A 14,817-nucleotide genomic window follows, 5' to 3' on the forward strand; every position below is an offset into this window, starting at 1 on the left:
CAAGAAAAGGTAGAATCAGTTCTTTGGTAGTGCTGTTCCTTTCAAATTGTTTTGATAGCAGGAGTGCATGGTAAGTGGGAGACTATGGTTGTGCTGGGCAGAGAGCCAACTTTATGTTTAGAAATAGTGTAAAACTTTGAATTGTTTCATAAGCCTCTTGTGTATATTTGGGGATTGTTCCTTGGTTTTGATTATGTTCTCTGTGGAGGAGAAAGTGGAAGGGAAGGCAGAAATATCAACTAATTGTTTTACACCATGGGATATGCTTAGCTCTTCTTATAGATAGTTTCCATGGAGTCCTGACAGAATGTTGGAGGGGTATTTTATAGAGAAAGTCAAACAGGCATTGAAGAAGTAATCCTGTAGAATCTTTCCTAGTCCCTTGAAACTGATCTGGGAGCACAGGGTACTGATATTCTTTTTTTCTTCCACTCCTACCCTGTACCTTCCCTCAAGTTGTCTTTTCAAACATTTTTGACTTTTCCTGGTATAGAGAGGTAAGAGGGGAGTTGAAGATCCAGGATTGCATAGAATAAGGTGGAAATGATTGAACAGAGGCATGATTTTCATGTACACTCACGTGGCAGTACCTGAGAAGTACCTGCTCATCTGTCTGTAAGGAACTAATGAAGAAGTAAGAAACAAGTAGAGAAGATAATTCTGCCTGCCTGAAAGTGCAGATCATTGCTGTGATGCCAGTAACAAAGTCAATGCTACATAGAGAATACTGAGTGAGAGCAGGAATGGTGAGAGATTACCTTTTTAAGCCCACACTGGCTGTTAAGTGCCACTGCAGGAACTGGTGAAGCTCCTGCTACAATATGAGCAGTCTGATGCTGGGAGCTTTGAAGCTGCTGCTGATCTGGTTGTCTGATTCTCTGCCAGGACCTGAAACGTGTGGGTTTCTGGAGGAGGTGAGTTGTCCCTCTTGTTGCTGGGAGACATATTTCAATTGCAAAAAGCAGCAATCTCCATTCCATGCAGGAGTGTCAGGGACTAGGCACTGTTGATGACCTACTTTTGGTGAACCTCCTCTTTGATTCTCACTTCTGGAAAAGGAGGTCTATTGCAATTACTGGAGCAAAAAGCCTACAAGATGAGGAAGATCAGGAAAAAGCACATCAAAATACTATGTAAAGTACTAAAACACACACAGATATTGGGAAATTTTCCTGTTCTGTGCAGTAATGAGGGCAGACAGATGTACCTCAGTACCCGAACCTGTCTATGCAAGAGTCAGCCCAGTGGTAGTGAATGACAGACCTGGACCTGCTCCTGTTCTAAGGAAATTGTTGGAATGACAAACATGACAATAAATGAGCATAAAGTTGTAAGCTTGGCTCTTGAGAAGTGTCCTGTTGAAAGGTGATTATAGATAAACCCCAAATATTATAGTCAGACTGCAGAAACAGCTGATTTATGAAATACAAATTATTTAAGTCCTTACTGTGCATGGCTGAAACTATCTGATTTGAAATAAAGAGGCTAGAAAGATTCTGGTATGTTCCACCACATATATTGCATCCTGCACTTTTCATTTTTGAAGCCATTTATAAATAGCATTTCTGACAACATTTGTCCAAGGAATAGAGCAAAGTAAATGCTATTCCCCCTCTGAATGCAGAATGAAAAGCCCAGACAGCAGTACCCCGTTATTGAGGTCTGCTGTAAGAAAACAAGTGAGACCTTGTTAAAAATAGATCTGAACTTCCTGTGATGCCACTGCAGCTATGAAATGTTTATAACTATGTGTTTTCACCAAATGTCCTTGGCCTATCTTCGGGTATATTTTACTGGGAGATGGAGATTCTTACCATGGAAGTAGAAATCCTTGTCCTTAGCAATGTTCCCACTCTGCAGTAGATGGGTCAGCAGCAATATGGAAACTAAAAGTTGATAATGTTCATAATGCCTTTTTTTTTTTTTTTTTTTTTTTTTTTACCATGACAGCCCTGGACTTGGGATTTTTATAGTGTGAAGCCTTAAAAAAAGAGAATGAATGTTTGGTACCTGTGTAACACATATTCACAGCAGCTATCATTTCCTTGTGTCTGAATATGATTTTTTGCTGCTTTTAGGAGCTGGAGGAGAAGCACCGTGAGGCTCAGATTGCAGCACAACATCTGGAGTTGCAGCTGAAACAGAAGGAACAATTCTATGAGGAGAAACTCAAAGTAAAAATATCTTATCTTCCTACAAGCTTTTGTGGGTAGAATGAGTTCAGGGAAAAACAGTTGCCTTTAGGTTCTGATTGCTTTGTCTTGTGAGTTGCCTTCTTGTTGCCATTGCTGCAATGCTGAGGGAGCTTAGTGGAACATAAATCAGTTTCCTCCTATTTTTTCTGCCATTGTACCTTATCTGTCTGTGGCACTGGATTAGGAGAGGTAGCATTTGAAGCCAGAACTACAGGAAAGCATTTGTTGGTTGTAATTTGACTTTTGATGCCTAAATAATACTTTAGTTAATGCTGTTGGATCTCACACCCTGAAGAAGCTTTCAGTTCCCACTGATTTTCTGTGAGTGTTCACTCAGCCTACCTGCACGTTTTAAATGCAGCAAATAGTAGACCATTTCTGAAATTCCATCTTGGAGCTGGAACATCTGCCAAAAAGCCACAGAAACCACCCACTTTGTTTTTGTCTTTTCCAGGGCAGCATTAACAAACAGTTAGAAATAGACACCGTCTAAAATTAGGGAAAACAAGCTGGCAAATAGGAGTATGTGCACTGGCTAAGGATTTTTCTAAAGAGCTTGCAATATAACAGCCAGTAAATTCATTTTGTAAGAATCTTTCATAAGAACAAATTATTCTCAGTAGAAACAGTCTTCATCTTGTACATTTATCTAATACTTTAATTCTACATTTTTGCTGAAATGTGAGAGGATGTAGTATTTAAGAGGAGAGAAGAAATTTCTGTGGGAGAAATATGAAGAAAAAAACAAGTAAAATTTGCTGGCAGATCAGAGCATGTGGTTATCAGTAATGAGAGGAGAGTGATAGAAAGCAGGAAGATCAGATGTAGATGTTGAAAAATAAGTGGTGATATAAAATCTGGAAAAGAGGATAAACATTGGAAAAAATAAAAAGAGAACTGGTGTATTATGGGGCCCAATGATGTAGGGTTTAATAGGAGAAATCAGGAAGCCAGGTGAAAGGTGTTCAAAGGAATAAAACAGGACATGGAGTTTTTGTAACTGGAAAAGTAACAACTCTCCTGTGGTGTCCAGAATTTGTGCCTTTGATAAACTTTTTATTGAAGGAAGAGACCTTCAGTTTCACAATTGATTTATAACTCTGGTCATACATACACAACATGCATTTCTAGAAAAATGTAGCAATTCATTACTTCAGTCCTGTTCCCAATGGCAACTATTTGTGCCACAAAAAGAAGTTTTTCACTTTGCTGTTAGATTTTTGTCTCTGACTGGAAGAATTCATGTGGTCTCAGTTGCCTTCTCATCCATACCTATGGAACCCACAAATTGTGAGCCATGTTGGTAGGGCAGCCAAAGGATGGGCACTTTCCTATCTCTTCAGCTGCACATATTGGGGTAGAGAGGCTTTTCTGTGTTCCTGTTGCATTAGGCTGGAACAATTATTGAACACAGTTTATATAACTCAATAAATAAAATACCTACAGTATCTCCATATCTCTATAAAATCTTATTGTTAAATTCAGTCTTCAGAGATAACTGAGAGAGTGCTCTTTTTGGAGTTTGCTCTTCCATGGATTTCATGCAATTGCATCATGGATTTAATTTTGCTTGAGATATGACCAATTGCTCACTAAAAAAAATCTATATTGATGATTTTCTTTCTGCTTGCCCTTTGCCCAGTGAAACAGATATAATTTAGACAAAAGAAATGTCTTCATTTAGGTGTTGGAAAATCAGATGAAGAAGGATCTTGCAGATAAGGAAGCACTTGAGAATATGCTCAGAAGACATGAAGAAGAAGCACGTGAGAAATGCAAAGTCCTGGCTGAACAGAAGGCGGTATGTGGTGTTGAGCTGGAAATCAAAGCTGGTTGAAGAGTAGCTTTCTAAAGCTGATTTCAAGCAAGATAATCTTGTTTGAGGATCTGTAGTGCTGCTGAGCTGCTTTGAAGGAAGTTAATTGATTAATATGAATTTTAAGAGACATTTTTAAAAAAATTCAGAGTGTCTTCAAGAATATTTCCTTAAAAAAAGCCATGCAGCTTTGTGTACCCCTCATTTTGGGCCTTGAATGGTTGCTTTTTCCTAACATTAAAGCAGTAGGAAGCAGCTGCAAATAGCTTCAGTAATTGCATTTGTGTTGCTCATTTTGGCCATCAGTTTTCTTTTCATTCTTTTTTGTTTCTGGAAAATGTTCAGATTTTTAAATAAATTTGATTTTTGTAACTGGTCGCATTGTGCAGTCTCAAAGGCTCACTGCTGTGTTTCAGATGATCAATGCAATGGATTCCAAGATCAGATCACTGGAGCAGAGAATTGTGGAATTGTCTGAGGCCAACAAACTGGCAGCAAACAGCAGCCTCTTTACCCAGAGGAACATGTAAGTGTGGCAGCTCTGTCCCTGCTGAACAGGTCTCAGGAAGATGACCTTAAAGCCTTTGCCAATTGAAGTGATTCTCTGATTCACCATGTAAAAGTGGCTCTGTTTTGCAGGCCTGCTCTGCTCCCTGCTTGTTTTTCACTGATAGCCTTTCAAAAATATGCTCCCTTCTTCAAATAGTTGGGGCTCGCTTTGTATTTTGTGTTTTCTCCAACATGTCTGGGAAAATTGGTTTGTATTACAGTGTTTACTTTGGAGCATTTCCTAAGGCAGGTGATTTATGTAGGTTTGCCAGATATATTAAATGAATACTAATAATTTTATGTCTAAAATACCCCTGGAGAAGCATACATTCCTTCTTTAAACATAAACAGTGCTAATAGATTTATATTTTACTCAGTTCCCCTGACACATGATTTTGAAATTGAAAACATTAAACACTCTTCACTCACAAACATTCCATCATGCCTTGATGGGTGAGAAGACAAGGAAGAACACTAGATATTTAAGCCAAGAATTTCTCTGCATGCTTTTGAATTCTTCTGTTCCTTATCCTTTTGTCTGCCCAAACTTTATTTTTCTTTGGATTTTAGCTGAGATTCCTTATCCTTACAAGGTTGTTTTTCCTTCATAAATGACTTAGAGGTGTTCTGCTTCAAGTGTAGCAAAAGCATGGGTTGTTTGATACCTCCTGCAGGGCAGGGTTAAGAGAGTATTTGCCCTTACTGGGTTCAGAGATTCACCAGCTTGGTTTGCACAAAGGTTACAGTGTCCATCAGCTGCTGGATCCAACATCAGGCAGTGCCTTTGTGGGAAGCACTTGGATAGATTCACCTCTAATATTGAATAGAATCAGACAAGGATGAGTTTTGGCAAAGACTTGCTTTGATTTCAGTCCTTTTTTGTGGTCATTATGCCTCCAGATATGTAATGGCTCCAATTTTCATTGCATTTCAAATATCTTGCAATTTATTTCAGCCTTAGCAGCCAAAAATATTCACAGAAATAACTGAGGAACTTAATTATGTTGTTTAATGCTCCAGATGACCTCCAGTTAATCACCCAGGGAGTTTGTTGAGGCAACAAAAGCCATAACTTACCTTCAGTCTAAAATAAAACAGAAATATCTCGAGGTGGAGCTCTTTAGTGTATGGAAGGTTGAATGTCTCAGTCATGGGTGCTGAACTGAGTTTAAGGACTTAAAGCATCCTCTGGGAGCCATATCCTTGACTGGAGAGCCACAGGAAACAAGAAAAACATGTAATAATGTTTTAACATACAATTTAAACTAGATTATTGAGAGACATCTTGTCAAATGCTGAACTTTGCAGGATTGGTAGGAGACAGTACAGAATTAGCAACATTTTGAGAGAAAATTGCTTAATTATGCATGCAGTTAGTTAATGAATTTGTGCTTATTTTGTGAATTGGGCTGTTGAAAATGTATAAATTGTTGTTGGACTGCATTTTGAACCCACAAAAGCTGCAGCTAATCTGAGCATGCATCAAGAGGAGAGCTAGTGATTAAACTCTTCAGAGGAGAGGGGAGCTCTGCAAGCTTTTGTTCCAGCAGTATCTGAGGAAACCAATGATTATCAGGTTCCTGAGAAGATAGCCCAGTAAACAGCAGGAAATGAAATAACACCATTTGGCAGTTCTGGCTGACAATAATCTGTAGAGGTAAATTAAAAAAACAGAGAGGGCAAAGGGTGGTTTTGCTTGCAATGCACACAAATGTGAGTCAGAAGACTTAAGTCCTATTTTTAGTTTTGTTAAGTCTTCCTATTTGATCTTGGGCAACCCACATAATTTCTCTGGGATAGGATTAATAACAGCTTATCTCACAGTGAACTTCTTAAAATATTAATTCATTAATATATGTAGAGCTTTGTGAGGCTTCTAAGTAGAAAGCACTCTACGAGGCAGAATTTTCCAATGCATGATAATTCCAGGAACTGTAAATAATGCAGAAAGACTTTTTTTTTTTTTGAGTGTCTATTTCACATGATAATAATTAATAATTGCCAGCTCTCAAAATTCTTATGAGAACAAGTAATTATTTTTGTTCAGTTTGTGGATTAAGACTTTGATCAGAGACAGCAAAAGCTTCACTTCAGTGTAGGTCAAGTTCTATGTCCATTACAACTTTCAAAAGCCCCCAACACACTACTCCCAATCCTAAAGCATGGGGTTCCTCTTGTCTCATGGAAATACACTCTGAGAAAGCAACTCTCAGAATTTATTCTTCCCCTATAGAAAAACATGTGACAAATATGGAAATATGGAATTTTAGTGCTCTGGGCATATGTTGATGAATACATTAAAATTTTTTCTTTTTAGCTGGGATGTAGAATTTAAGCCATGAACTTTAACTGTTCTACTTCCCAGCAAACTTGTGTTTTCCTGACCTGACCCCAGTGGAAGGACACATGTTAAGGGCGTTTCGGGTTTGTCACTTGTGCATTTCCCCTATCAGGAAAGCCCAAGAGGAGATGATTTCAGAGCTGAGGCAACAGAAGTTCTACTTGGAAACACAAGCTGGAAAGTTGGAGGCCCAGAATCGAAAATTAGAAGAACAATTGGAGAAGATGAGTCACCAAGATCACACTGACAAGAACCGCCTGCTGGAGTTGGAGACACGGCTGAGAGAGGTGGAAACATGGCTCTAATCCCTCTCAACAAACTTTCCTAAATGCACCCCATTTTGTCAATACAGTGAGAACTAGAATTAACTTCTTGTAGTGGTATTTGAAAGTGTTCTAGTAAATACAAAAATTAAAAAGCTCATTAAAAGGAGATAAATGGAAGTATTCAGGACTTGTCATGCTGAATCTGAGCTTTTAGATCATCTTGCCTTTTCAGAATTCCATTTCTGTGTTTGTTTGTACAATACCCTTTTAATATTGTCTGGGTAGAGAATAATAGCTCAGCAATGTACAATGACCAGACAGATAACCTGTAGCCTTAGAGTCTACAGCTTAGAAAGCAAAGGACACAGCAGAATTGCTGTAAGAAAAAAGGAACTGCTGCTCCATGCACCATTTTCACAGTTTTCTGGAAAGAAAACCTAACAGTTATATGGAAATATACTCTTAAAAGATCTGTGAGCTGTGCTTCAGTTTTAATGTTGTATTAACTAGTTTGGTTCTACAAAATCTTCTCCAGTCTCAGTCCACTAATTTGCAGCTAAGGCTGAAATTTTACCTTCAGCTAAGGCTGTTGAACAACCAACCTGTCCTACTTTGGCCAGAGGCTGACTGAGACCAGTGTAAGGTTTCTGACAGCCTTGTCACACATCTCAAGCACAACAGACAGATTCCCTTGGGATAGCAGGCAGCCTGAAGAAGGTGCTAAGGTTTGGAATTGATTCTGAACACTGAGATCTGTTTTGGTTGTTTATTTCTTATCCCTGGAGTGACATGTTTATCCCTGTGTGCTGCAAGAAAACCTTCATCAGAAGCCATTCAGGTAAACCCAGAGCCAGATGAGCTGGTGGGTTTCTATAAAAGGAATCTGAAGGGAAGATGAAACATGGAAGTCAATTGCAAAATGCATGTAATGCATGCCCAGAGATTCCCAAATAAAGATCCTTAGAGACTCTTAGCTTCAGTGAAGGAAGTTCATCACAAACTACTTCAACATTTTATATTAATGTTTGATATGTTTGAGTTTCAGCTGGAACTATTTTTGTGCATAGATTTTAGGGAGTAAACAAAGCTGTGTCCTTGATTTCTCAGTGCCTTAAGCAGTCTGTCAGGATGTGATTTTGGGAACAGATGTGGCAATGGCATCTTAAAGCGGGCTCTGAAACAAGACTCCATTGCCTGTCATGTCTTTGTTAGTAACATTTGGGTACTACTGTGACTTTCTCCAGGTTAGCCTAGAGCACGAAGAACAAAAGCTGGAGCTGAAGAGGCAGCTGACAGAGCTGCAGCTGACCCTGCAGGAGAGGGAATCCCAGATCACTGGGCTGCAGGCTGCACGGACAGCCCTGGAGAACCAGCTCCGCGAGGCCAAGACCGAGCTGGAGGAGACCACGGCCGAGGCAGAGGAGGAGATCCAAGCCCTCACGGTGAGCCTGGAACTTGTCCTGTGAGCTGCAGATACACACTAGAGTTATGTAGATGCATGTTTCATAAAGAGGTTAAAAGGAATTTATGTGATCTAACTTTTAATTTTCAGAAATGGGTATGAATTGTGCCTTGTGTTGATAGAGGCATGAATGGCTAAAATGTCAAATTTTACCTTTAACCATTTGAATACTTCTGAGTAATGGTTCATTGCTGCCTAAACTGACTGATGGCTTGTAGGAGCATCATTACTTTTGTTTTGAGGTGAAAGTTGCATCTGAAATTGGTATTGTTAGGAGTTTAACTCTGTGATTTACTTATTTAAATTATAGCTTATGAGTTTGAAAGTACTTGATGGTCATAAATGTTTTGATGATTTTTTTTTTTTTTCCTATCAGTTACCCTGCTTTGAGGATACTTATTCAGGGGTATATATACCAAATTCAGGGGTGTATATATACCATAATTCTCCCACCAAATTCCTAGGGAGAGTCTTCTAACACAGAATTTTATTCCAAAGCTAATTTCAAGAAAAATTGTCATGTGTGTCTGGTGAGGTGTGTGAGTGATAGAAAGGAAAACGAAGTTCAAGTCCTGCTACCCTCTTCCACCCCAACCCCTGTAAATGGAGTTCTAGATTATATGCTGCTGGTTGCTGTCTCTTGAGCACAAAGGATGCTTTCAAACTGATTGATTCTAAGAAATATTTCCTCCACAAAAGATTCCCAGGGTTGCGGGTAGAGAGTTTGACCTGCTACCAGCTAACCCCCCCTTGAGCAGCAGCCTGTAATGACCTTCAAATCCTGTGATTTGGAAGTGTTGGAAATGTGCATTCTTGTGCTCCAGTGGCATTTAATCAAAGAACTGTTTGAATATTGCTGCCATTGCTGGTTTTTGGGAGGGGAGGGGGGCTCAGCTGGCACGGGGGCAGGTATTATGCTGATGCTTTGGGTAGATGAATGGCAGAACCATTCTCTCAGTTCCAAAGTGGGCACAGGCTGGGCAAGTGCAGCAACAGCATCGAGGCTTAAGAATAACTGAATAGAAATGGCATTGGGTTCTTGTTGCTCAGAACTGAGGCAGTCCCTTCCCAGCTGAAAGCTTTGCATAACAGCCACTATCACTGCCAGGGGGCTGGCAATGCACTTGGGATCCTGTCCCAGCAGTGAAACAGATGAATATTCATGACCTGTGTTCACTCAGTTATTGCTCCAGTTAATGGGGCAAACTGGTAGTGCTGGACCAGCTGCTGTCAGACAGCCCAGCCAAGCAGGCTTGGGGCTAATCCTGTCATGGAGTTTTTTACCTACTTTTATTTCTCACATTGCCTGTTGTGGTAAGATAGCTTTTAAGCTCTCATATTTGACTTCTGCTGAACATTTTTTTTTTCCTGTTTAGTCTCTTGGCTCTAAGGAAAATATTCTGAATGAAGAAAGGTGGCTGGATGTGCTTGAGCAGTAACCTTTCCTTTGTTAAGTTTTCAGATAGCACATGACATTAGATACTTGTTAAATCACTTTGAATTTTGAGAGAGGCCATGAGGCTGAAACAAGAACTTTTTGCTTTGTCATGCTTTGCTTGTAAATTAGGGGATAAAAATGGTGCATGCAATACTGCATTCTTTAATATGAACTTTTCTGTACTTTAGATGCTGTCCTCCAAAGAATTGATTATTATGTTTTATCACTGCTTTTTAGAGAGGCTAGGGCTTAAATGTGACTTTATGGTAGGATTCAGGTAGATTGGCAGAGCTGGCTGGGGTTGCTTGCATTATACATCACTATAGTTTTTCTTTGCAAGCATTGAATTGTGTGCAGTGTTTATTTTCTATGAAACACCAATCGGGATACAGAAATGAAACCAACTCAAATTAAAATGTCAAGAATGTAAAAACTTAACATGGGATCAACAAGTCTTCTGGTGCCCATTTCAGATGGAACCTGGTACATAATTCCATTCTTGAGCTTGTACATTTTCCTAAAGCACTTCAGAGTTGGGAGCAGAGGTGTATTTTGATTAAATAGGATGGGACTTTTGCTAATCAGTCCTTTGCCACTACAAAGTGCTTTCATAGCCTGCAGCATCTGCCTTCCAAACTTTGCTTGCTGGTAGACTGTTCTGCAGTTTGTTTAGCAACAGCATTCTCGAATTCTAATGTATGAAAAATTGATGATGAACTTCTTACCTCCTTTAGGCACATAGAGATGAAATCCAGCGTAAATTTGAAGCCCTTCGTAATAGCTGCACAGTGAGTATTAAATACAGATCATTGAATTATTTTGAAATTAAGGATAATGAAACAAACAATTTCCTCATTTGATCCTTGATGACACTAGTTCCTAATGTGGACTTCTGGCTTCAAGGTGCTAGTAGGAGCTGGATGGATTGGATTGAATTTCTTTTAGGTTTCAGGTAAACCTCAATTTTGAGGTTTTAGTCTGATCATGAAATTGTCACTGTTCTTCTTTTTGGAGAAGAAAGTAAATTAAAATAGCTCATTGCAGTGCAGCTAATAAGAATGGTGCAGCAGCTGCAAGAAATGACCGTAGATGAAGGTCTTTTCTGCTCACAAGAAGAAAAGATCTACCTGTCCAAATTCTGAGCTGCATTGTAGATCTAGGCCTGAGTGGGTTTTAAGGAGGATTTTAACACTGTTTGAAGAAACAAGAAGTGTTAAGGTTCCAAATAATACATTGACATGTAGCAGAGAGAACTCCAGGATCTGAATTTTCACCTTCTGTTGCTTGAGATCTTTGACATGTTTTCAGATTCATTTCATCAGTCCAGGACAGATCTCCAAGGGCTTTGTCTATCCACAGGGATTCTTGCAGTTTAGCACTATCTTCACACTTGTTCATGGCAGTTGATGGAGAGTATCTGCCTTCCAGTGACATGAATTACACAAGTGTTGGATAAGGACCGCAGTCCTCTGGGTCAGCAGTGACTGTAAATTATTCTGGGCTTTTTCTCTCTACCCCACTCTGTAAGCAGGGCTTAATTGCTGGGACTTTTTATCTTGATTGTTTCCCTGCTTCCAGTGATTTCCTCAAATGTAATTTTTCATGCTGTAGGAGTAAGTCTCTAATGTATAAGTTTTCATCTTTTAAAATATCTTTTCAGCATGAGAGTCGTTCTGTTTTCCTCACTTGCTCTTTAGCACTAAGCAAGGGGGTTCTTCAGGACATGGAATAACCAGATAGGAAGAAGTGAGGAAGTACAGCTTTCCAAAGTGCTCTAACCTCTGTCTAAAAGAAATCCTACACAAGAAACTTCACTTTCTGTTCCCTTCCTCATTTTCTTAGGTTGACTGTCTAGCTCTCTATGTGTCATCTTAGATCTTACATCCAGAGCTATCTTCTGTTGCTCTGGATCTTGCCTTTCATTCAGAGCAACAGCTTTCTCTGAAAACACTTTTGTGATCTCCGTGCAGGGAAAAACCAGGTGTGGAAAGTCTGTGGCTCCTGTTCACTGCAGGGTCAGCTGCCTTGCAGAGCTGTAACTCATTATCCAGTGACACTTCAGCTCTGAGTGTGGGGAACAAGCTCCAGCAGTGAAGAATGACCCATAACATTGCCAGAATGTCAAGAGCTTCAAAGGACTTGTAAAAGTGTTGTGCATTGTAAGGCCCTCCAGTGGGATAAGTGGGATCAGACATCCTCATCAATAAGAAATAATTAAATAGTTCCTAAATGAATAATACATGCCCATGGTACATTCTCTTTGCAGCCCAGGAGAATGCATGGATAATTTAATTGACTGTGGACAGATAATTTCATATTGTGTGCTATGACTGCTCCTGGCTGTCCATCCTGCCTGAGGAATGAGGAAATCAGGGCAAATCTTCTGTTGCCACTGAGGGTCAAGAAATGCTAATTACACTGCTTTCACCAGATGTTCCAAACTCCTTTTTTTCTGATGGTACCAGTATGATGCAGGCTGTGCTTTTTGGTGACCAGGTGACTCCACTTGAAGGTGATTAGAATTTATATTCCTTTTAAAATCCAACAACACTTCAAGGAAATAATTGTAATATGCTGCTACTTATACAGCCTGATAAAGGATGGATTTATTCTTTCAGGAAGTTCTCAAGAGATCCTTTTTAAGCTGACACAAACTCCTTGAACTAGTCTGGCAAACTTTGGTAGGGAATTTTTATTTGATCTTATCGAGAAGCTCTAAACAGCGTAAGAATTACAAAAATAAGATTAGACAGGAAAAAGTATTAAAAAATTGAATTACTTCAGTACTTTTGCTTTCTTCAAAAGATAAATAAAAATACCTAGTCTACTTTGTTTGGTATTGTTCCTGTTTCTGTAGCTTCACAACTGTCACAGCTTCTGATTGTAGATAAGGCTGTGTCTGCTTTCCTTGTGTCCTCATTGCTCACTTGGTCTTCCTTTTTCTGAAGTCTCTGACCAAGGAGGCATGTTCAGGTTCTCCTTTTTCATACTTTCTGTCACTCAGTTGAGCAAGAAATAATTGGATACATAATTACAACAAAAATTGTAACTTTTGCTACCTGCTGAACACACACATGTGCTTGTGGGCACACACAGTGTCATATCTTACCACAACCTTCTCACAATGATAGCTCATCCAGCAAGTCTCTTGAGGGAGAAGGACTAGTTCCCTACATTTATTCTATGAAATAAATGGCCCATTTGAGTGTTAAAAGTATTTTCCAGGCAATCAAAGCAAGATCTAGAAATAAAAGGCATTCTTAAATAGGAAAATTTACACATTTGTCAGTTGTTTCCAGACACCTCCAAATTATGGCTTGTTCTGAGATCACCAGCATGTTTAAACTTAAAAATACAACCAAATTATCTAAATAATAATAGAATTGTTTCCAAAAGGAAACTTCCATTAAGCAGGAATTAAAGTCTTTAAATATTTAGCAGAAAATAGTCCTATAAAAGCCTTGCAATCAGCTTAATAAAATACCAGAGAACCACCATCTGAATCACTTGGGTTTTTCAGGTACAAGCTTTTACCCTAGCAATGAGTGGCATTTCTTATTCCTAACTGGATATTGCATTTCCATTTATTCAAGTTTTCTCCAATAAAACAAAGTTTTTCTGCCCTTCTTGAGTTTTTGTCATCATCTTGTGTTCCAGTCTTAAGCATGAACAGGCTTGATCTGCACTTGATTGGATTGGAGGCATTATATCTGTGAGCCCATCAGACTGGTATTATTTTAGTTATATGTGAATTCCTGCTGAATTCAGTCTCAGATCCTGATTCCACATTTGCTCCATAAGTTGACATAAGTTGTATTCTTGTGAGCTTCCAAAATAATACTCAAAGATGTTACTTTGATGCTAAACTGTGTTTCAGAGTAAAGGAATCTTGCCCACTGTGACAAGGCTAATACCCAGGCAAAAACTTTTATATGGCTTTGTTAAATTTTTTTAAAAAAGAAAAATTCCTTTTTGGGTGGAAGAAGTTATCCTTGATTCCCATTTCACAGAAAAGATGATGGCAGATACCAGTTACAGGCAGGAATTGAGTTTTGTATTTTTTGTACCCTGACAAAAAAAAATCAGAGACTTCTAAGGCATTGCTGTGAGAGGTTAATGAGACCTTCACTGTGGATAACATCATCATCATTGGAGGAAGAGGCTCCTGTCTGGGAGAGGCAGCTCATCTTCTGGGACCTAGGACAGGAACACAGGGACTGGGTGTTTTAATCCTGGCTTGCTGTGGGGAGGAGAGGAATGCAGTCTGGGCAGTGTCCAGTGGGCAGTGTCCCTCAAGATAAACCATCAAGAGTTTTTGGAGACTGAGATCCATGTCTAAGGTGTGTTCCAAGGCACAGATGTTGTCTGACTATGGAGAGGGGAGGAAAGTGAGGGATTGATGGAGGCAGAGACACAATCTGTCTGCAGCCCTGTCTGAGAGCCTGAGCCTCCCAGTGCTGGGATTTCTCTGCCTGAAAAGCTTTGTCTCAGACAGTAGGTAAAGACAAAAGGAGTCTGATCTCTGCTCTCACTTCTTCCTCACAATAATTTGGGGCTGAGAGACAGCTTTTTCTTGTTTCCTATTTACTTCTGACAGGTAGCTTTCTGGTGAAGATTGGTGGGGATGGGGAGGAGTGGAAATGGATAGAGCAACACTATTACTCTGGAATTACATAAACTCCAAATAAGACACTGCTGATAGCATCCCCAGTTTCCCTTGCTGTGTCCTAGCATTTTTCTGCATGTTTGT

At 39.4% G+C, this 14,817-nt stretch overlaps 1 protein-coding gene across 10 annotated transcripts in view; it reads left to right on the plus strand.

The window, feature by feature from the left end:
- Nucleotides 1–14,817, plus strand: part of CIT (citron rho-interacting serine/threonine kinase) — a 68,049-nt gene that overhangs the window by 31,930 nt on the left and 21,302 nt on the right. For 9 of the 10 annotated variants that reach the window (XM_059863508.1, XM_059863512.1, XM_059863513.1 and 6 more), the window contains 6 exons: nt 2,079–2,174; nt 3,880–3,996; nt 4,428–4,537; nt 7,014–7,188; nt 8,412–8,609; nt 10,802–10,855. In XM_059863508.1, coding sequence (XP_059719491.1) covers nt 2,079–2,174; nt 3,880–3,996; nt 4,428–4,537; nt 7,014–7,188; nt 8,412–8,609; nt 10,802–10,855 — 750 coding nt within the window. The remainder of the gene's footprint in view (nt 1–2,078; nt 2,175–3,879; nt 3,997–4,427; nt 4,538–7,013; nt 7,189–8,411; nt 8,610–10,801; nt 10,856–14,817) is intronic. The other variant, XM_059863517.1, reaches the window with a different exon arrangement.

Source organism: Haemorhous mexicanus, chromosome 19, assembly GCF_027477595.1.
Source record: "Haemorhous mexicanus isolate bHaeMex1 chromosome 19, bHaeMex1.pri, whole genome shotgun sequence".
NCBI lineage: Eukaryota > Metazoa > Chordata > Aves > Passeriformes > Fringillidae > Haemorhous > Haemorhous mexicanus.